Source organism: Tamandua tetradactyla, chromosome 20 (assembly GCF_023851605.1).
Source record: "Tamandua tetradactyla isolate mTamTet1 chromosome 20, mTamTet1.pri, whole genome shotgun sequence".
Taxonomy (NCBI): Eukaryota; Metazoa; Chordata; class Mammalia; order Pilosa; family Myrmecophagidae; genus Tamandua; species Tamandua tetradactyla.
Genome location: NC_135346.1, coordinates 21,504,623 through 21,525,069, shown reverse-complemented (window position 1 = coordinate 21,525,069; position 20,447 = coordinate 21,504,623). Strand labels below are relative to the sequence as shown.

At 45.9% G+C, this 20,447-nt stretch overlaps 3 protein-coding genes across 7 annotated transcripts in view; all 3 read right to left on the bottom strand.

Annotated features, from left to right (window-relative positions):
• The window catches only part of LOC143663888 (protocadherin gamma-C3), a 165,130-nt gene that overhangs the window by 112,631 nt on the left and 32,052 nt on the right, over positions 1-20,447 (bottom strand). Inside the window, exon 1 of one of the 5 annotated variants that reach the window (XM_077137239.1) lies at positions 9,258-12,312. The exons of 3 other annotated variants lie outside the window; for them this stretch is intronic. In XM_077137239.1, the coding sequence (XP_076993354.1) occupies positions 9,258-11,654 (2,397 nt within the window). In that variant the 5' untranslated portion in view covers positions 11,655-12,312. Of the gene's footprint in view, positions 1-6; positions 2,432-9,257; positions 12,313-20,447 lie in introns of those variants that run through there. One more of the 5 variants, XM_077137238.1, reaches the window with a different exon arrangement.
• LOC143664713 (protocadherin gamma-A8-like) lies at positions 2,436-9,251 on the bottom strand. The gene is made up of 2 exons (XM_077138142.1): positions 4,815-9,251; positions 2,436-2,573 (listed from the first exon to the last, which is right to left on the bottom strand). Exons 1-2 carry the CDS (start codon positions 7,224-7,226, stop codon positions 2,436-2,438), a joined length of 2,550 nt encoding a protein of 849 aa, XP_076994257.1. The 5' UTR covers positions 7,227-9,251.
• On the bottom strand, positions 13,654-19,107 carry LOC143664712 (protocadherin gamma-A7-like). Its single transcript, XM_077138141.1, has 2 exons — positions 14,105-19,107; positions 13,654-13,695 (listed from the first exon to the last, which is right to left on the bottom strand). Exons 1-2 carry the CDS (start codon positions 16,526-16,528, stop codon positions 13,654-13,656), a joined length of 2,466 nt encoding a protein of 821 aa, XP_076994256.1. The 5' UTR covers positions 16,529-19,107.

Sequence of the window (20,447 nt, the reverse complement as noted above, 5' to 3'; positions counted from 1 at the left end):
ACTCACCGGCGTTAGAGTCTCGGGATGGGTAGCCGAATCACTTGAACTAAAGCCCGGAAATAAGGCCCCAGAAGAATCACCGCAAAGTATATCTTCTCCTGAACGCATAGGTACACTACATTTTAGAAAGTTAAACTCTGTCATTCCTGTTTGTGCGACACACAAATTGTAGGAATAAGGCAAAGTCCCCTCGCTATAGTTAGGGGGAATTCCGGACCCAGATTTGGAGCAGAGACTAGGCTGAAAGCAATTCCAGTTGGTGGGACTGGAGGAACGGCGGAGGCGCAGGGCGATGGCCAGAATCACCGCGAGGAGGAAGAGCACAGAGATCAAGGCCAAGGCCACCACCAGGTAAAACTGCAGCTCCGCCTGGGGATCAGAGGGCGCGGGCCGGTCGCTGAGGTCCGGCAACACCTCCTGCAGGCTGTCGGCGAAGACCAGGTGCAGCGTGGCGGTGGCCGAGAGGGGCGGCTGTCCCCCATCGCGCACAGCGACCAGCAGGCGCTGGCGGGCCGCGTCCCTGTCGCCCAAGGCGCGAGCCGTGCGCACCTCGCCCGTGCGCAGCCCCAGGCTGAAGAGCCCGGGCTCGCTGGCCTGCAGCACGTGGTACGACAGCCAGGCGTTGTGTCCCGAGTCGGCGTCCACCGCCACCACCTTGGTGACCAGGTAGCCGGGCTGCGCGGCGCGCGGCACCGTGTCGAAGAGCGCCGAGCCGTCGGGGCCCAGCGCCGGGTACAGCAGCCTGGGCGCGTTGTCGTTGCGGTCGCCCACCAGCACGCGCAGGCTCACGTTGGCGCCGAGCGCGGGCGAGCCCTGGTCGCGGGCCTGCAGCGTGAGCTCGAAGGCGCGCAGCTGCTCGTGGTCGAAGGCGCGCTGCGCGAACACCGCCCCGCTCTGCGCGCTCACGGACACGTAGGACGACAGCGCCTGCGGCCCCAGGTCGCTGGCCACGATGGAGTAGGACACGCGGCCGTTGGGCCCCAGGTCCGGGTCGGAGGCGCTGACTTGAGCTATAGAGGCGCCGGGCGGGTTGTTCTCGGGCACGTGGGCCACGTAGGAGGCCTGGTGGAAAACCGGCGCGTTGTCGTTGACGTCGCCGATGTGTAGCGTTACTCTTACGCTGGAGGAGAGGGGCGGCTTGCCCTTGTCGGTGGCCGTAATGGTGACATTATACTCCGGCGTCTGCTCTCGGTCCAGGGCCCCGTCTGTCACCAATTTGTATGAATTTTTGGACGACGAGATTATTTTAAAAGGGACTTCACCTTCTAATCGGCAATTAACCTCCCCATTCTCACCGGAATCTTGGTCATGTATTTTGATCAAAGCAATCAGTGTTCCTGGCACGACATCTTCCAGAATAATTTCGAGTAGTGAATGGAATGTAACATCTGGATTGTTGTCATTTTCGTCTTGAATGTTAATTTCAACTGTACATTGTGCAACCATTCCTCCACCATCCTTCCCTTCCACCACTAAAGAATATTCTTTGATTTCTTCAAAATCCAATGTCCTTAGAGTTGTAATTTCCCCGCTCTTTGAATTGAGATGGAAGACTTGCCCAGTTCTTTGGAAGGAATAAATGATTTCCGAGTTGGAGCCTTCATCCTGGTCGGTGGCTGACACCTGCAGCACAGGGGTCCCTGGGGGCGCATTTTCCCGAAGGCTAATTCTGTACACATCCTGGCTGAATACAGGGGGGTTATCGTTGGCATCAGTGACCTGGATCCGGAGCTCCGTGGTGCCGCTTAGGGGTGGATCTCCTCCGTCCAGCGCAGTCAGGACTAAACGATGGTAACTCTGCTGCTCCCGGTCTAAGGGCTTCTCCAATGCCAGTTCCGGGTATTTACTGCCATCTTGTTTCTCCTTACTTATCAGAGAGAAAATAGGGCTAAGAGACAATTTATAACTCTGTAGCGAGTTCAAGCCAATATCTGCATCCTCCGCTACTTCTAATATAAATCTTGCCCCTGGCTTTGTGGACTCAATTATTTGTAGTTCAAAGGAAGTTTGCATGAATTTTGGCGCGTGGTCATTAATATCCTCGATTTCCACAATCACGTGATAAAAGTTCAATGGATTTTCAGCAACAGCCTCAAATTCCAGAGCACAGGCTGGCTTCTTCCCGCATATCTGCTCCCTGTCTAGCCTGCTGCTCACCAGTAACTCCCCGCTCTCAGCGCTCACAGAGAAGTAAGGCTTCTCGGAACCGACCCGCAGATTTCGAGCCGGTAACTCATGGACACTGAGCCCCAGGTCCTTGGCGAGGTTCCCCACCACCGAGCCCTTGGGCATTTCCTCGGGAATCCTGTAGCGGATCTGCTCCGAGAGCGCCAGGCGGAACAAAGACAGCAGGAAGGGAAAGAGCACCGGCCGCCTCTCAGCCCGACGCCTTACCCCAGCGCCGCTCCCCATCCCCCTGGCTCCCCTCAGTTTGCTCACCAGCCTGGAGACTCGGTATTGCAGAAGTCCGGAGCTCGGACGGGCTTTAGTTGCGGTGTGAGGGGCCCGGATCCTCCTTTCCTAGTGGAGGAAGTGGTGCAAACGCTCGCGCTAGCGAGTCTGATGGGGCGGCCCTGGAAAGAACACTGCGACTGCGCAAGCGCACCGGGAGCACCAAGCACTCCACTTTGGCCAACAGCGGCGCCCAGAGTCCGCACTGGGAAACTGCAGCCTCTGCTGCTTCAATTTAACCAGCTACAATCATTTAAATTGTGTGCTTAACTGAACAAGCCACATTTTTGTGTTCATATATTTAAATGCCCTCTTTAAGGTATCTTTTTTCCCGTTTTCAAATTCTTAGAAATATCATAGCTTTTTATATATAAATACACACACACACATACATATATACCCATTCATTTTACCATTCTATATATGTATTCAATTCTTACCTTATGCTAATTACTGCCCTTGTCAGTGGCCCTATAGCAATGGATAAAACATTGTTCTTATCTCAGAGACTTCAGAATCTTCTGATTTCACAAATTCCTTTTATTATCTAAAACATATTGAAACACTTTTAAATCCTCCTTTCATCAATTCTTATGTCCTCCAACATATCCAGGTTCTGAATGCTGTTTCATATCATATATATCTACAGAACATCAGTAATGCAGAAGGTTATTTTATAAAAGTGTGCATTTTGCACCAGTCTCCAAACATCTCTTCTTCCTAGTAATACAAATACTCTATAAGAATTTCTCTGCATTCTTCTGACTACCTCAAGAAGTGTTCATTCAAGAGAACTGTCTCTCATGTAGCCAAGAGATGATTTATTCTACCATGCTTCCTGCTCTTCATATCCCAAAATTGCTTGACTTATGTCATACCCTTTATAATAAATAGTCATTCTTGAAGGTCGCTAGGGAAAATGCTTATCTATTCTACAGTGCAAAGTCACAAATGGCTATTCCAGTAGAATGCATTACTCTCCTACCTATGTACTCATCTTACCCTGAGGTAACCACTTTGAAACTGGAGAAACTGAGTATGCATATTTGCATAAATTTACTGAATATAGTGGCATTTGGTCCAATTCGTTTTACTCAATTTGTCAAATTAATAAAATAGGGAACATTTGAGGGATAGTAAGGATTTTCTTCAGTTAGAACAAATTTCCTTGTACTTGAAGAAATGCCAGTGTCAAAATTATAGTTGTCCCCTCAGATGACTGTGCAACCAAACACTCAAAAATTTATGGTGTTAACTCCTGCCCCACTCTATAGTCATCTATCTGAAAAATAGAACAAAATACTCCACAGTTCTTGAAATTTTCCTTTGCATTAATAACACGTGATTTATCATGTCTTCCACTCCCACCTGTGTCACATAAGTCAGGGTATTAGCTTTTTTTCAAGTGCTACACAGAAGAATACAGAAAATGTGAATCATTTTAACCCAATTTATCAGTTTGTTTATAATTTATGTGCATGAAATTTTGTTCTTAAAAAACCAACTTTTTCAAGCTCTCTCTTTGGACACAGTTCACATTTTTGCACAAGACTACTTATCACACTCTACTGAAGCATGTTCTGTGTTTTACAAAAGTCACTTCCAACAGTATGAAATGACACTTGATTCAGTATTGGTTTTATTGATTTTTGGGGGGACAATGGCCATCACAGGCTTTAGATTTCATACTCACATTGGTAGCAGGCCCTGGATGACTGTGTCATACCACTTAACACTTCAGGGCCCATCTCACTTCCTACCAGGATTCACCCTTTAAAATTTGTTTATGTTTTGAAATACGATAAGTAGTAATAAAGTTTAAAGGGCACGAATGCAGTGGAAAGACTCAGAAGAGGTTTGAACTGAAGAAATCTTAAAGAGCCTAGTTATAGGTCAAAATCCTAGATATAATCCTTAACAATTCTGAGATGTATTTACTTTTACAAAGCTACTACAAGAATTGAGAAGTCTCAATAATCCCCTTCTGTTCAAATTTAGGAAACAAGTGGGATATGCATATTTGTATGGTTTATGATATATATATATATATCAGCATGTAGAATAGCAAACTTACAGTTCTTAGCTGGGTAAGTATTTCTTAAGTAAATGAGTGAAACAGTGGGAGGTTTTAAAAGGTTGAGAACCCATATTTGAACAATCTTATCCAAGGTTTTTGAGAACAAATGAAACAACCACCTACGACTTTAATTTTGAAGAATCACCACCAAAACAAACCAAGATTTTCGATGTATAACTAAAAATGTTCTAACTCTATTTTTACAATATTGCTTCAAAACAAAATTTAAATTTGTACCAGATTTACTTCATATGAACAATAAAAATGAACAAAGACCTGAACTCACCTGAACATAAGCAGCTTTATTCTTACATTCACGAAGATCTATGGACGTTAACAAAGAATCGCTTTTCCCACAGCTCTCGTGGCTGATGAGCGTGTCCGCGTAGTTGGGCTGGGGGAAGATCACGTGGCTCTTCCGCGAGTCCGCGGTGAGGGAGACCTCGTGGGAATAGGTCTGCAGAAAAGCCCGCACCCCGTCCACACCCACGAAGTGCGAGGCGCCCACGCCCGCCAACCCGCCCCCCGCAGCCTGCAGCAGGCGCGACTTGTGCCAGCGCCGCATTCTCAGCGCCAGCAGCACGATGACAAAGGCCAGGAAGACGCACGAGACCGCGGCCACGGCCACCACCAGGTAGAGCGTGAGGCCCGAGCCGTCATGTTTTGCGGGCGATTCGAGGCTGCCCAGGTCGGCCAGCACGTCTGGGATGCTGTCGGCCACGGCCACGGTGAGCGTGACGGTGGCCGAGAGAGGCGGCTGGCCGTGGTCCTGGACGGCCACCACGAGGCTCTGCTTGAGCGCGTCTCTGTCCAGCAGGGCCCGCGCCGTGCGCACCTCGCCCGTGTGCAGCCCCACGGCGAAGAGGCCTGGCTCGCTGGCCTTGAGCAGGCGGTAGGACAGCCAGGCGTTCTGTCCTGAGTCTCTGTCCACCGCCACCACCTTGGTGACCAGGTAGCCGGGCTCTGCAGAGCGGGGTGCCAGCTCTACACCGGTGGAGCCGTCGGTGGGGAGGGCGGGGTAGAGGATCTCGGGCGCGTTGTCGTTCTGGTCCAGCACGTACAGGCTCAGCGACACGTTGCTGCTGAGCGGCGGGACTCCGTTATCGCTAGCAGTAACAAATAGCTGTAAGTCTCGAATCTGTTCATAGTCGAAGGAGCACAGAGCATATAGGACGCCAGTGTCGGTGTTGATGGAGATATAGGAGAGAGGCGCGCCGCTGTGGGAGTCTTCAGTCAGTGCGTAAGTGATGCGGGCGTTGTCAGCGCTATCCGGGTCCTGCGCAGTCACGGAGAAGATGGAGGCGCCTCTAGGATTATTTTCTGGAACATAGGCAGAGTAAGAGGCCTGAGAGAAAGCAGGTGGGTTGTCGTTTGTATCTGCCACGTGCAGGGTGATGTGAGTTTCACTAGACAGAGGCGGGACTCCTAGATCTGAGGCCACCACTGTGATATTGTACATAGAAAGCTTTTCCCGGTCCAAATAGTTCCATGTCACCAATCTGTAATAATTATCTATTGATTTTTCTAACTTAAAAGGCAAAGTATCAGATGTGTGACACTCCACTTGACCATTCTTTCCAGAGTCTCGGTCATGCACATTCAAGAAGGCAATCACTGTCCCAGAAGGAGAATTTTCCAAGACTGGGCTAAACAAAGATGTAATGACCACCTCGGGCCTATTGTCATTTATATCTTCCACCAAAACGAGCACTTTAGTCCTCCCCAGAAGTGCTCCCACATCTTCAGCCTGAACTTCCATTTCATAGAAAGCACATTCTTCATAATCTAAACTCTTTGCTGTTGATATTTCCCCTGTGTTTCCATTAAGTTGGAATAACAGAGATTGTTTTTCATTAAGTTTCCCAAACTTATATGCCACTTTTCCATTGGCTCCCTCATCCGGGTCGGTGGCTTTTACAGTGAGCAGCCGAGTGCCCGGCGGCACGTTCTCCGGGACTTGCACTCGGTAAACAGGCTGAGCAAAAGTCGGGGCGTTGTCGTTCGTGTCCAACACCGTCACGTGGATGTGCGCCGCGCTGGAGCGAGGCGGGTCTCCGCCGTCCGAGGCGGTGAGCACCAGGCGGTGAGCGGCCTCCTCCTCGCGGTCCAGGGCGCGCTCCAGCACCAGCTCTGGCTTTATAGAGCCATCATCTCCAGTCTGCACGACCAGAGAGAAGTGGTGATTGGGGCTGAGCCGGTAGCTCTGTAGGGAGTTTGCGCCCACATCCGGATCAACAGCTTCCGGGAGTGGGTAACGCGTTCCAGGCGCAGCGATTTCATTAATTTTTATTTCCAGATTTTTGGTTTGGAATTTCGGGGCATTGTCATTGATATCAGTTATTTCTATTTCTATACCAAAAAGTTTTCCTTTATCCTCAACCAAGATGTTAACATTTACAACACATCGTACCTTCCCTGCACAGATCTCCTCCCGGTCTATCCTTCCCGCTGTGACCAAGCTGCCATTCCTCTGGTTTAGAGCAAAGAGCTGGGTCCTACCTCTGGAGACGATGCGGACGCCATGCTCCACCAGCTCTTGTGACTGCAGCCCCAGGTCCTTGGAGATGTTGCCCACGAAAAAGCCTTTGTCTGTCTCTTCCTGGACGTAGTAGCGAATCTGTCCGGTCCCGGTCTCCCACAGCGTCTCCAGGAAAAGGCACAGCAGGAGCAGCTTGCTTCGGTTCTTCGGAGCGGCCATTATTCTTTCGCTATGAAATGCTCTCAGAATCTTCACTGGGCATATTGTGTCTTGCTACCTTTTTGTGCATCTACACTGCTCACAACCTTATAGAAAACCCGAGTGCCCCAAATTTTGGGTCTGAGTTGCTGAAGTCCAGGAGTTGGTCTGTGGGATCTGTCCATCTTCGCGTGTGGGGAGTCCAACGTACTGGGTTGGTTCTTAAGTTGCATTTCTCTAAGTAGGTGAACAGCGGCACTTAGAGCCCTAAGTGGTTACTGCATCCACTTAGATATGTACTACTATCTGCTACATTACTAAGGAAAAAATACTACTTGCTTTTTGTTATTTTGCTTTGAATTCATTTGAGGTATCCCTGAATTCAAATTTCCAAAGTAACTGCCAAGGAATTTGGGATGAAATGGGGTGAAAGTTTTATAAAGTATTTTTTAATGATTAGAATTATAGGTTAGTACCATATTAAATTGTTCACATTCCTGGAAGACATTTGCTCCGTGAAAATACATAAATTATGAGACCTTTCTTTGCCATTGTTCCCTAAATGCTTTCAATATCTATTTATCAAATAAGCACTCCAATTCTCACTGAAAATTCATATTGAGACTAAAATAGATTTACTAGAGATGACTGACTCAGAAGTTGTTTTATTTGGTTTAAATAAATTAATGATGATGGAAAGCTTTCTGAAGAACTGTTGATTTAAAATTTTCTTTTGATAATGCCATTTTAATTACTCAATTATAATTAATATTTTCAAATAATTTTAACAGGATAAAGGCTTTCACATTTCAAAATTCATTGGAGATTGTATTATTTTGTTATTTTATTTAAATTATATTTATATTTAATAGAAAATATTTTGAAAGGCACAAACAAATATACATCAGAAAGCTAGATCTCCATCCCATTCCTTCCATTAATAAAAATTGATTAAATTTTAAAGCAGACTTAAGATATACAAATATGCTAAAGTTACTTACCTTAAACAGTACTTTGACCAACAGAACCATGAAAAATAAGGACTGCATAATTATCACTAAGAAGTCAAACAATAAGTGCCACTACAAAACATCTCTGTCCTTCAGTAGTTTGTAATAACATTAACTAAAGCAATTGCTAAGGAAACCTAGAAAAAAACTGATACAATGTACTGTCACCTTTGAATGGACACCAAACTACCAGGTTTTGTTTAAAAATGTGACAAATTCAAATTTTTCTCCTAGAAATGGTAGAATGATCAGAAGACCTCTAGTCACATTTGTTTAGGGTTTCAAATAAGACAATTCAAAAAATATATATCAGGAGAGTGTGTGTGAGGAGAATGGGGGCAGAGTATTGTCTTTTCTTTGACACAGGAACCTATTAAGCAGGCATCAGTTCAGATAAATTATAGAAAACACCTATGTTGCCAGTAAAGAGAACATGCTTTTGCTTTTCTGATGAACATAATAATCTTCTAAGTAAAATGTCTCTGTGCATGTGTATGAGTATGAACACATGTGCTCATATACAGAATACATAACATACAAGTGCAAGGAGTTCATGAACACAAAATTAAGTTTAAGATACCTTATTTTAGGAGGCTTTGAAATGAAAGAGAAGAAAGTTAAATATAAGAAACAAATCACCAGAATGGTAAGGTAATCATACCAGTTAAATCAATGAAGAAAGATTATAATTTTAGCTTAAATTATTTTGCTCAAAAGACGTATTAAATGACTGCCTACTTTAATATTTCTGGTATGCTCAAGCATAAAAAATATACATTATATATTGAAAGAGGAAGAAAAATATTAGATTTGAGGAGCCATTGTCTAAAGCGTTTGCTATGTAGCTAAATCTGCATCCTCACTGCTTTGTAAATCAGGTAAGACACTGCTATAAGGCATATAATTGCTCCTAGTTCACTCTTCCCCTGAATAATAGAATGACAGCTTTTCGACTAGCTGTGACTTTCTTAATAGAAAGCACCAAGTGTAAATACGGAAAAATGCACAGACAAAAGTAGGTTGTGGTTTAAAGGAAACTCACCTCATGGAACGTTGACTCACTGGAATTATTTAGTGGAAATAAAGGCCCAGACGAACCATCGCAAAGTATGTCTTTTCCTGAACTCAACTGTTCACAAGATTTTAGGAAATTAAACTCTGTCATTCCCGTTTGTGCAACGCACAGATTGTAGGAATAAGGCAAAGTTCCTTCGCTATAGTTAGGGGGAATCCCGGACCCAGATTTGGAGCAGAGACTAGGTCGAAAACAGCCCCAGGCTGCGGAGCTGGAGGCGTGTCGCAGGCGCAGTGCGATGGCCAGAATCACCGCGAGGAGGAAGAGCACAGAGATCAAGGCCAAGGCCACCACCAGGTAAAACTGCAGCTCCGCCTGGGGATCAGAGGGCGCGGGGCGGTCGCTGAGGTCCGGCAACACCTCCTGCAGGCTGTCGGCGAAGACCAGGTGCAGCGTGGCGGTGGCCGAGAGGGGCGGCTGCCCACCATCGCGCACAGCGACCAGCAGGCGCTGGCGGGCCGCGTCCCTGTCGCCCAAGGCGCGAGCCGTGCGCACCTCGCCCGTGCGCAGCCCCAGGCTGAAGAGCCCGGGCTCGCTGGCCTGCAGCACGTGGTACGACAGCCAGGCGTTGTGTCCCGAGTCGGCGTCCACCGCCACCACCTTGGTGATCAGGTAGCCGGGCTGCGCGGCGCGCGGCGCCGTGTCGAAGAGCGCCGAGCCGTCGGGGCCCAGCGCCGGGTACAGCACCCTGGGCGCGTTGTCGTTGCGGTCGCCCACCAGCACGCGCAGGCTCACGTTGGCGCCGAGCGCGGGCGAGCCCTGGTCGCGGGCCTGCAGCGTGAGCTCGAAGGCGCGCAGCTGCTCGTGGTCGAAGGCGCGCTGCGCGAACACCGCCCCGCTCTGCGCGCTCACGGACACGTAGGACGACAGCGCCTGCGGCCCCAGGTCGCTGGCCACGATGGAGTAGGACACGCGGCCGTTGGGCCCCAGGTCCGGGTCGGAGGCGCTGACTTGAGCTATAGAGGCTCCGGGCGGGTTGTTCTCGGCCACATGGACCACGTAGGAGGCCTGGTGGAAAACCGGCGCGTTGTCGTTGACGTCGCCGATGTGTAGGGTGATGGTTTTGCTGGAGGAGAGGGGCGGCTTGCCCTTATCGGTGGCCGTGATGGTAACATTGTACTCCGGGGTCTGCTCGCGGTCTAGAATCCCATCTGTCACTAATTTATACGTGTTTCTTGAAGAAGTGAGTATTTTAAATGGAACATCACCTTCTAATTTACACGTCACGTCTCCATTTTCTCCGGAATCTTTGTCACGGATCTTGAGCAAAGCAATGTGGGTTCCCTGCTTGCAATCTTCCATTATTAGGTCGGGTAGAGATTGGAATATCATTTCTGGAATATTGTCATTTTCATCTAGGACTTCTATCTCCACTGTACATTGAGCAATCATACCTCCACCATCCCTTGCTTCCAAAATTATGGTATATTCTTTGACTTCTTCAAAATCTAATGTATCTCGTATAGTAATTTCCCCTGTATTCGAATTTAGATCAAACGGTATGATCTGCCCTGCTTCACTGAAAGAGAAGGTGATCTCCGCATTGACACCTTCGTCCTGGTCAGTGGCCATCACCCGAAGCACGGTGGTGCCTGGGGACACAGTTTCCCGAAGGTGCACCCTGTATATGTCCTGACTGAACACTGGGGGGTTATCGTTGGCATCAGTCACCAGGACCTGTATCTGTGCAGTGCTACTTAGGGGTGGATTCCCACAGTCTAAGGCAGTCAAGGTGAAGTGATAGGATTTTTGCTCTTCTCGGTCTAAAGGCATCTTCAGTACCAGCTCAGGATATTTACTACCATCTGATTTCTCTTTATTCACCAGCGAAAAATGATCATTGGCGCTGAGCTGGTAGTTCTGGAAAGAGTTGGTACCAATATCTGCATCCTGGGCAGATCCTAAGATAAATCTTGCCCCGGGTTTTGTGGACTCAATTATTTGTAGTTCAAAGGAAGTTTGCGTGAATTTTGGCGCGTGGTCATTAATATCCTCGATTTCCACAATCACGTGATAAAAGTTCAATGGATTTTCAGCAACAGCCTCAAATTCCAGAGCACAGGCTGGCTTCTTCCCGCATATCTGCTCCCTGTCTAGCCTGCTGCTCACCAGTAACTCCCCGCTCTCAGCGCTCACAGAGAAGTAAGGCTTCTCGGAACCGACCCGCAGATTTCGAGCCGGTAACTCATGGACACTGAGCCCCAGGTCCTTGGCGAGGTTCCCCACCACCGAGCCCTTGGGCATTTCCTCGGGAATCCTGTAGCGGATCTGCTCCGAGAGCGCCAGGCGGAACAAAGACAGCAGAAAGGGAAAGAACACCGGCCGCCTCTCAGCCCGACGCCTTACCCCAGCGCCGCTCCCCATCCCCCTGGCTCCCCTCAGTTTGCTCACCAGCCTGGAGACTCGGTATTGCAGAAGTCCGGAGCTCGGACGGGCTTTAGTTGCGGTGTGAGGGGCCCGGATCCTCCTTTCCTAGTGGAGGAAGTGGTGTAAATGCTCGCGCTAGCGAGTCTGATGGGGCGGCCCTGGAAAGAACACTGCGACTGCGCAAGCGCACCGGGAGCACCAAGCACTCCACTTTGGCCGACAGTGGCGCCCAGAGTCCGCACTGGGAAACTGCAGCCTCTGCTGCTTCAATTTAACCAGCTACAATCATTTAAATTGTGGGCCTATCTGAATGCACTGTTTTTATACCTCAAAACATTTATTATCTCTAACGTCTGTATCCTTAATTTCCAGGTTTTTAGGATGCTGACGGAGATTAAAAACACAGACCTCTACATTGTCAACACAGTCATTGACCCATCTTCAAGTATGCAAACCCAGAGCACCGTAAACGCTTTTAGTGTCCAGCGATTTTGAGTAGTTACTCATTAGCAAGATATTGGATCTATTTTTATCCTATCTTTATTTCTTTTGTCTTGCTGCACCTAGTAAAGCACCTCCATGGCGATTCATTCCTTTTTCTCTTTTTTTTTACAGAGAGCATCAGTAATGATGAAATTTAGGTCATTAAAAGGCACGATTTGGGGCGGGCCGCGGTGGCTCAGCGGGCAAGAGTGCTTGCCTGCCATGCCGGAGGACCCCGGTTCGATTCCCGGCCCCAGCCCATGTAAAAAACAAACAAACAAACAAAATATAATAAAAAACGAAAATGTTTAAAGATGTTTCCCTTTCTTCCTCCCTTCCATCCTTCCTTCCTTCTCTGTCTTTCTTTCTTTAAAAAAAAAAAAAAGGCACGATTTAATACCTTTAGCTCCAAATACATCTCTTCTTCTCAAATAGTTTCAGTAATCTCTTTAGAATAATATTTTCTGATTCTTGCTTTCACAATCTCAGGTAATATTTGGTTAATGAAACGATGTAGCTTAACAGGTCTTATTCTCATTATATAGTTAATTACCTGGTTAAAATACTGAGCATCAATCTTCAAAGTTACCAAGGATATAATATTTGCCTTGCAACACAAAGTCATCATCTAATGCATTGAGGCACTAGTTCCTACCCCCTACACTTATATTACATATCATAATGGAGGAAATAAATCCATGGAAAGTTTTGCTTCCAATAGTTTACTGGGTTTAGTGATTTCTCTTCTTCATTTAAAATTATTTGAGAATGTAATTTTGGCTTCACGATTTTCTCTATGAAAATATTTGATGACCATATTTCTGCCAGATGACCTTCCCTCACAAGGTGTCTGTCACACTATTTTCTACACAAATGATTTGAACACTTGACCACTACAAAATACGGGAAACATATGCACACCTTCATTTCACACTACTTTATAGGCAAAATACCATAACGCACAACACTAAGCTTTAAAAAATGTCCTTTTAATTAACACCAAAAAGGTTCCAGGAATCAAGATCACCTTGTGATCTACACTTCCCAGATGATAATCGATTGATGTACTGAGCTCTGGTGAAGTGCTATATAAAAGAATATAAAGTAGTCACCTCCAGTTTGAATTATTTCCAACTGAACTTCTCAAGAGACCTAACAAATAAATCTGACCACTGGTCTAGGCTTGAGTACATGATATACTTTTTTTCATAAAGCCTGCATTTCCAGTCTCCTGCCTGGGGAGCCCACAGATACACTTGGGCTGCGACACTAAAACAGCATTTGGAATTCCATGTTAAATCATGTAATTGCCTATTTCACAAATGCCTCTGACAGCACTTGAAATCACTTTTCATTTGAGATCATATTTTTGCTGATGGTCTTTTTATGGCACTAGACTCCATGTCTGTCACTGATACAGATACCAATGACCTTAGTGAAGTCCTACATCTCATTCTTTAGGACTCAATTAAACGTTCCAGAAGGACTCAAACTTTAATAGATAACAATGCATTTAATGGGCCAGGAAACAGCTGAGGTTCCCATGGACACCAGGCTGAAGAAGGTGGAGGCAGAGAGAGCACACAGAAAAGAACTTCAGATCTGAATAAAGAGAGTTCTGAGAAGGAGATTGCGTTGTGTTGCATTCTTGCTAAACCAGGGCACCGAGAAAAGACTCAGCAATTTATCATTCATTCTCATTTATGAAATGTATGTGTTCAGAAAACAAAGTGGAAAATAGCTGAAAGTTAAAAAAAAGTGACACATAAAAAAAGTGGTTCATAATCGTGACCATAGTCTTTGCTAAACAGATGATACAAAAACCTATATCAAGATGTGTTGCGATTTAAAGTGTCACCAGGAAAACAAGCCGCTATACCTTCAAAGCACTTGCTTCACAGAACAATAAATATCGCACAAAATATCATTCCCCTTGGAAATAAAAATAAAAGAACTGAACTCACCTGAATACCGGGGGGTTTATCCTTATTTTCATTAAAATTTATGGACGTTAACAAAGGCTCGCTTTTCCCACAGCTCTCGTGGCTGATGAGCGTGTCCGCGTAGTTGGGCTGGGGGAAGATCACGTGGCTCTTCCGCGAGTCCGCGGTGAGGGAGACCTCGTGGGAATAGGTCTGCAGGAAAGCCCGCACCCCGTCCACGCCCACGAAGTGCGAGGCGCCCACGCCCGCCAACCCGCCCCCCGCAGCCTGCAGCAGGCGCGACTTGTGCCAGCGCCGCATTCTCAGCGCCAGCAGCACGATGACAAAGGCCAGGAAGACGCACGAGACCGCGGCCACGGCCACCACCAGGTAGAGCGTGAGGCCCGAGCCGTCATGTTCCGCGGGGGATTCGAGGCTGCCCAGGTCGGCCAGCACATCTGGGATGCTGTCGGCCACGGCCACGGTGAGCGTGACGGTGGCCGAGAGAGGCGGCTGGCCGTGGTCCTGGACGGCCACCACGAGGCTCTGCTTGAGCGCGTCTCTGTCCAGCAGGGCCCGCGCCGTGCGCACCTCGCCCGTGTGCAGCCCCACGGCGAAGAGGCCTGGCTCGCTGGCCTTGAGCAGGCGGTAGGACAGCCAGGCGTTCTGTCCTGAGTCTCTGTCCACCGCCACCACCTTGGTGACCAGGTAGCCGGGCTCTGCAGAGCGGGGTGCCAGCTCTACACCGGTGGAGCCGTCGGTGGGGAGGGCGGGGTACAGGATTTCGGGCGCGTTGTCATTCTGGTCCAGCACGAATAGCTTCAGCGACACATTGCTGCTGAGCGGCGGGTCCCCACTGTCTCGTGCTGTCACACACAGCTGCAGGTCTCGGAATTCCTCATAGTCGAAGGACTGCAGCGCATATAAGACGCCAGTGTCGGAATTGATGGAGATGTAGGAGGACACGGGCACCCCCTGTAAAGTGTCCTCGGCCACAGAGTAACCTATCTGGGCATTCTCTTTGCTGTCGGGGTCCTGCGCCGTCACAGAGAAAATGGAGGCTCCTCTGGGGTTGTTCTCAGGGACGTAGACGGAGTAGGACGTCTGGGGGAAGGCTGGCGGGTTGTCATTGATGTCTGCCACCTGAACGGAGATGTGCGTTTCTGAGGACAGGGGAGGAGTTCCACCATCTGTGGCCTTCACTGTGATGTTATACACAGAGAGTTTTTCACGGTCCAGGTTTTTCTCTGTCACCAATCTATAATAATGGTCTATTGATCTTTCTAATTTAAATGGCAGATTTTCCGGAATGGTGCAGGTCACCTCGCCATTCTTTTCAAAATCTCGGTCTTGTAGGTAGAAAAGAGCAATTACTGTCCCAGAAGGTGCATCTTCAGGAATTAAGCTGCTTACAGACATTATGGTCACTTCTGGAGCATTGTCATTCACATCTAAGACCGTTACCAGTACTTTTGCCCTCGTCAGACTCCCAGGACCATCCTGAGCCTGAACTTCCATCTCATAGAATCGGGATTCTTCATAATCCAGGTTTCCTAAAGTTGATAATTCTCCTGTCAGGGAATTCAGTTGGAATAGATGTAAACACTTGGGAGTTATTTTCCAAAAAGAGTATGACACTTCCCCATTGCTTCCCTCGTCCCTGTCGATGGCATTTACCGTCAGCAGGCTTGTGCCCACTGGTACATTCTCGGGGACAGTCACTTGATACTGAGGCTGAGAAAATACTGGCACGTGATCATTTATATCCACCACCGTCACTTGGACGCGCATGGTGCCCGATCGGAGCGGGTCGCCCCCATCTGAGGCGGTGAGGAGGAGGTGGTGGACCGCCTCTTCCTCGCGGTCCAGCACCTGCTCCAGCACCAGTTCCGGGAACTTGGTTCCATCGTCTCCAGTTTGCATAACCAAGGAGAAGTGACGGCTGGGGCTCAGCTGGTAGCTCTGGAGGGAGTTGGTGCCCACGTCTGCGTCCACAGCCTCGTTTAAGGGAAACCGCAACCCAGGAACTGAATTCTCCATTATCTTTACGTTCATTTCTTCCGTCAAGAATCTAGGAGCGTTGTCATTAATATCCGTTATTTCCACCTCTATAGGATAAAGACTCATTTTCTGTTCCATCAGGATGTTAAAGTTCATCAGGCAGTGCGCGCTCTGAGCGCAGAGCTCCTCCCGGTCTATCCTGCCCGCGGTGACCAAGCTGCCGCCGCGCCGGTTCAGAGCGAAAAGCTGCGTGCTACCTCTGGAGACGATGCGGACCCCGCGCTCCGCCAGCTCCCGGGGCTCCAGCCCCAGGTCCTTGGCGATGTTGCCCACAAAAGAGCCTTTGCCTGTCTCTTCCGGCACCGAGTAGCGAATATGTCCTGCCCAGGCTTCCCATCGGGTCCCTAACAGGACGCAGAGCAGGACAAATTCTCTGCAGTCCCCGCCCCTCCGCCGAGCCGCCATCGTCCCGCTGCTCTTGCTTGGACACTGAGCTTTCCCGGGATGTACTTCTGGAGGTCGAGGTGGCCTCGGTATGCGGCAGACGAGCCCAGAATTCGCAGAACGGAGGCTTGGGTGGTGCAGCTTGGGACAGGGTTTGTTTCAATCTGTCGTTTCTCTGAGCTGTAAGAGCTCGGTGGTTCCGGCTTATCTGTCGCACCATTTTCCCCCCGGTTGGTGAACAGCGGCGCTCAGAGTCCTTACTAAGTTACTGCACTATATGGAAGCAAAATAAACTGATTTTTCAGAAAATTGTTTCAGCCTCCAACTTTTCCCCTTTTGGTGAAATATCTTCATTTCATATACCGCTGATTTAGTTTTAGAAACCATTTTAAGAAACTGAGTTATTGCGTCAGTGTTTATGGATGGGTGCTTGATAATCCCAGAAACTTTTACAATTTATTTTTTCATGAGAAGTTGTAGGTTTATAGAAAAACCACACAGAAAATAGAGTCCCCATATGACCCCCCAAAACACAGTAATCCCTATCATTAACACTTTGCATTCGTGTGGCACCTTTGTTAAGAATTGATGAAACAATATTATTATAGTTATATTATTAACTACAGTCTTTAGTTTACATTAGGGTTCACTGTTTGTGTTGTACAGTCCCACGGTTTTTGTAAAAATTTTACTCTAGTAACATATATAAAACCTAAAATTCCCCCTTTCAACCATATTCAAATATATAATCCAGTAATGATAATTACTTTCACAGCGTGCCACCATCACCACCCTCCACTACCAAAACTTTTCCATCAACCCCAAAAGAAATGCTGTACCAATTAAGCATGAACTCCCCATTTCTTACCTCTACCCCAGCCCCTGGTAACATATATTCAGTTTCTGACTCTATGAATTTGCTTATTCCAATTATTTAATATCATTGAGTTCATTCATTTGCCCTTTTGTGTCTGATTTCAGTCAACATGATGTCTTCAAGTTTCCTCCATGTTGCTGCATGTATCAGAATTTCATTCCATTTTACAGAATAATATTCCATTGTATGTATATTTTTATACATACATCTATTCATTGTATAAATAATATGTCATTGTATGTCTACGCCACATTTTGTTTATCTCTTCATCTGTTAATGGACCCTGGAGTTGCTTCCATCTTTTGGCAATTGTGAATAATGATGCTCTGAATATTGGTGTGAAAATTTCAGTTCTATTGGATATATACTCAGAAATGCAATTGCCTGGTCATGTGGTATTTCTGTACTTAATTATCTGAGGAACCACCAAACTGTTTTCCAAGGCAATTGCACCATTTTATACTTCCACCAACAATGAACAAGTGTTTTTATTTCTCCACCTCTCCTCCAACGCCTGCTATTTTCCATTTTAAAAATAGTAGCTATTCTAGTGAGTATGAAATGGAGTCTCTTATGGTTTTAATTTGCATTTCCCTCACGGATAATGATGTTGAGCATCTTTTCATGTGTTTATTGGCCATTTGTATGCCTTCTTTGGAGAAATGTCTATTTGTGTCGTTTGCCCATTTTGAAATTGAGTTTTCTTTTTGTTGCCAAACTCCAGATAATTTTTGAATCTCTGGTCTGCATTGCAACTTTGAAGTGATTCTTTTGGGCACTGGCCCACACTTTATTGCACATAGAAAAAAAGCAGTCTTTGCAGGTAAAAAGGTAAAATTCATTTTAAAAATACATATAAAAGATATTATATATAAATGATTTATGTCTGGGTATAATGATTTTAATCATTGTGAAAACAGAAAAGGGAATCATTATTGGCCTGGCTGATGATTTGTGCTCAAAAAGTGCCATTAGATTTAACCTGTATGGTCAGTGTAGTTGAACATCGTAAGTACATGGAAACTTGGAAAGGGCATGAGATTTTGTTGGTTTGTCTATGTTAGTATGATGATATATCCCAGAGTAATTTGCGCAGTGAATAAAGAAGTATTTTCAAGGTCCCCTTGGAGCATTGGGAAGAAACGAGGACATATTCAACTTCCTCATTTGGAGAATTTCTCATATTCTTGCAGGCAGTGGAGATAACCAAATCAATAGGCCGAGCCCTTGATCTTGGGGTTTGCCCCTGTGAAACTTATTCCTGCAAAGGCAGGATAAACCTACTTAAAATTATTCCTGAGTCACTTCCAGAGAATCTCTTTTGTTGCTCAGATGTGGCCTCTCTCTTTAAGCCAACATGGCAAGGGAATTTACTGCCCTCCCACCCTACATGGGACATGCCTCCCAGGGATGTAAATCTCCCTGGCAACAAGGGACAGAAATCCCATGATAAGCCGGGACCCAGCATCAAGGGAAATTGAGAAACCCTTCTTGACCAAAAAGGGGAAGTGAGAAATGAGACAAAATAAAGTTTCAGTGGTTGAGAGATTTCAAACAGAGTCAAGAGGTTATCCTGGAGGTTATTACTATGCATTTATAGATATTCCTTTTTAGTTTATGGTGTATTGGAGTGGCTAGAAGGGAAGTATCTGAAACTATTGAGCTGTATTCCAGTAGCCACGATTCTTGAAGACAACTGTTAAGACAATATAGCTTTTACAATGTAAAACCTTGTGTCTGATGTTCCTTTTACCTAGGGTATGGACACATGAGTAAAAAATATGGATAAAAATAACCAAATAATAAGGTGGACAAAAGTTAAAATAAATTGGGTAGATAGAAGTACTAGTAGTCAATGAGAAGGAGAGGTAAGGTGTATGGTATGTATGAGCTTTTCCTTTTTATATTTTTTAATGGAGTGATGCAAATGTTCTAAAAAATGATCGTGGTGACTATACACAACCATGTGATCATACTGTGAGCCATTGATTGTACACCATGTATATATTGTTTGTATAAGATTTATCCATAAAAATATATTTTAAAAGTGCCATTAGAGTTAAACTGAGAAGCCAAACAACAACCATCAATTATAGAAGCAACATTTTTTTGTACAGGGAGCAGAAGTTTGCAGAGATGTCCTACTGGTTGTGGATTCTTAAGAATTATTTAAATCTTCATCCTGCACTATTCCAGAATAATTGACAAAATGGATAGACTTTAGATATCCTTTGAACATACATGCAAGACTATCTTGAGAGGAACCATAAAGTTATTCATTTACCCACTGAGGTTGATGGAGTAAAGCTCAATTGTTGATAAATCTGAGTCCACCTTCAGCTGACAGAAATAAAGCAAAGCTCCTTCTATGTAGTTGCAGAAGAAAAGAAAGTGGTCTATTCTGGAATGAAGACCTGGAAGAAAGAGCCTTGTTTTCTGATTTTAGGCCCTAGAGCAATAGCTAGTGGCACTAGAGGAGGAATCAGAAATAACATTGAAAATAATTTGCTTAGTTTTGCAGGAGGCTCCCAATTAAATAATAAATTTCTGTTCTCTGATGGCATTGCTCCATAGAATAGGGAATACTTCATTTGAGTGAATTGATATTTTAATCTACCAAAATAATTCATAGCCACATCTGCCTTCATCAAGTATTAAAAAGTTAGAACTTTTGTTTAAAAGAACCAATATAGGTGTTATAGATTAATTCTATAAGCAGGAGTTAAATACTATTTGTTTAATGGTAATTTTGAACTTATTGTTGATGCAAGCAAAATGTACAGTCATCAAAGATCATGAGTAATTGCAGATACTTTCAAACAAAACTTTCAGGTCTGAAGGTTATAGCTCTCAATATCTTGATCTTTTTTTATCTCTGATGCCTCAAAATCCATAGTTTCATTTCACATTTGTCTCTTATTACTACTGTTTTTTTTATCTCAATTAATTTACTATTTATGGATAACTTCTTTGGAGCTAAATAAATAAGAATTAGCTAAATGAGACTATAGACATATGTTCTGTGTTGCAGGCTGCCAGAATTTCAGTATACCAGAAATGGAA

Excerpts from the sequence above, each read along its gene's own strand:
- LOC143664713 (XM_077138142.1), bottom strand. The coding sequence starts at position 7,226 with ATGGCCGCTCCGAAGAACCGAAGCAAGCTGCTCCTGCTGTGCCTTTTC. Across the intron at positions 2,574-4,814 it reads ATAAAGCTGCTTATGTTCAG|GGCCGCCCCATCAGACTCGC; the intron begins GTGAGTTCAGGT and ends TGTTCTTTCCAG.
- LOC143664712 (XM_077138141.1), bottom strand. The coding sequence starts at position 16,528 with ATGGCGGCTCGGCGGAGGGGCGGGGACTGCAGAGAATTTGTCCTGCTC. Across the intron at positions 13,696-14,104 it reads ATAAACCCCCCGGTATTCAG|CCTGGTGTCCATGGGAACCT; the intron begins GTGAGTTCAGTT and ends CACCTTCTTCAG.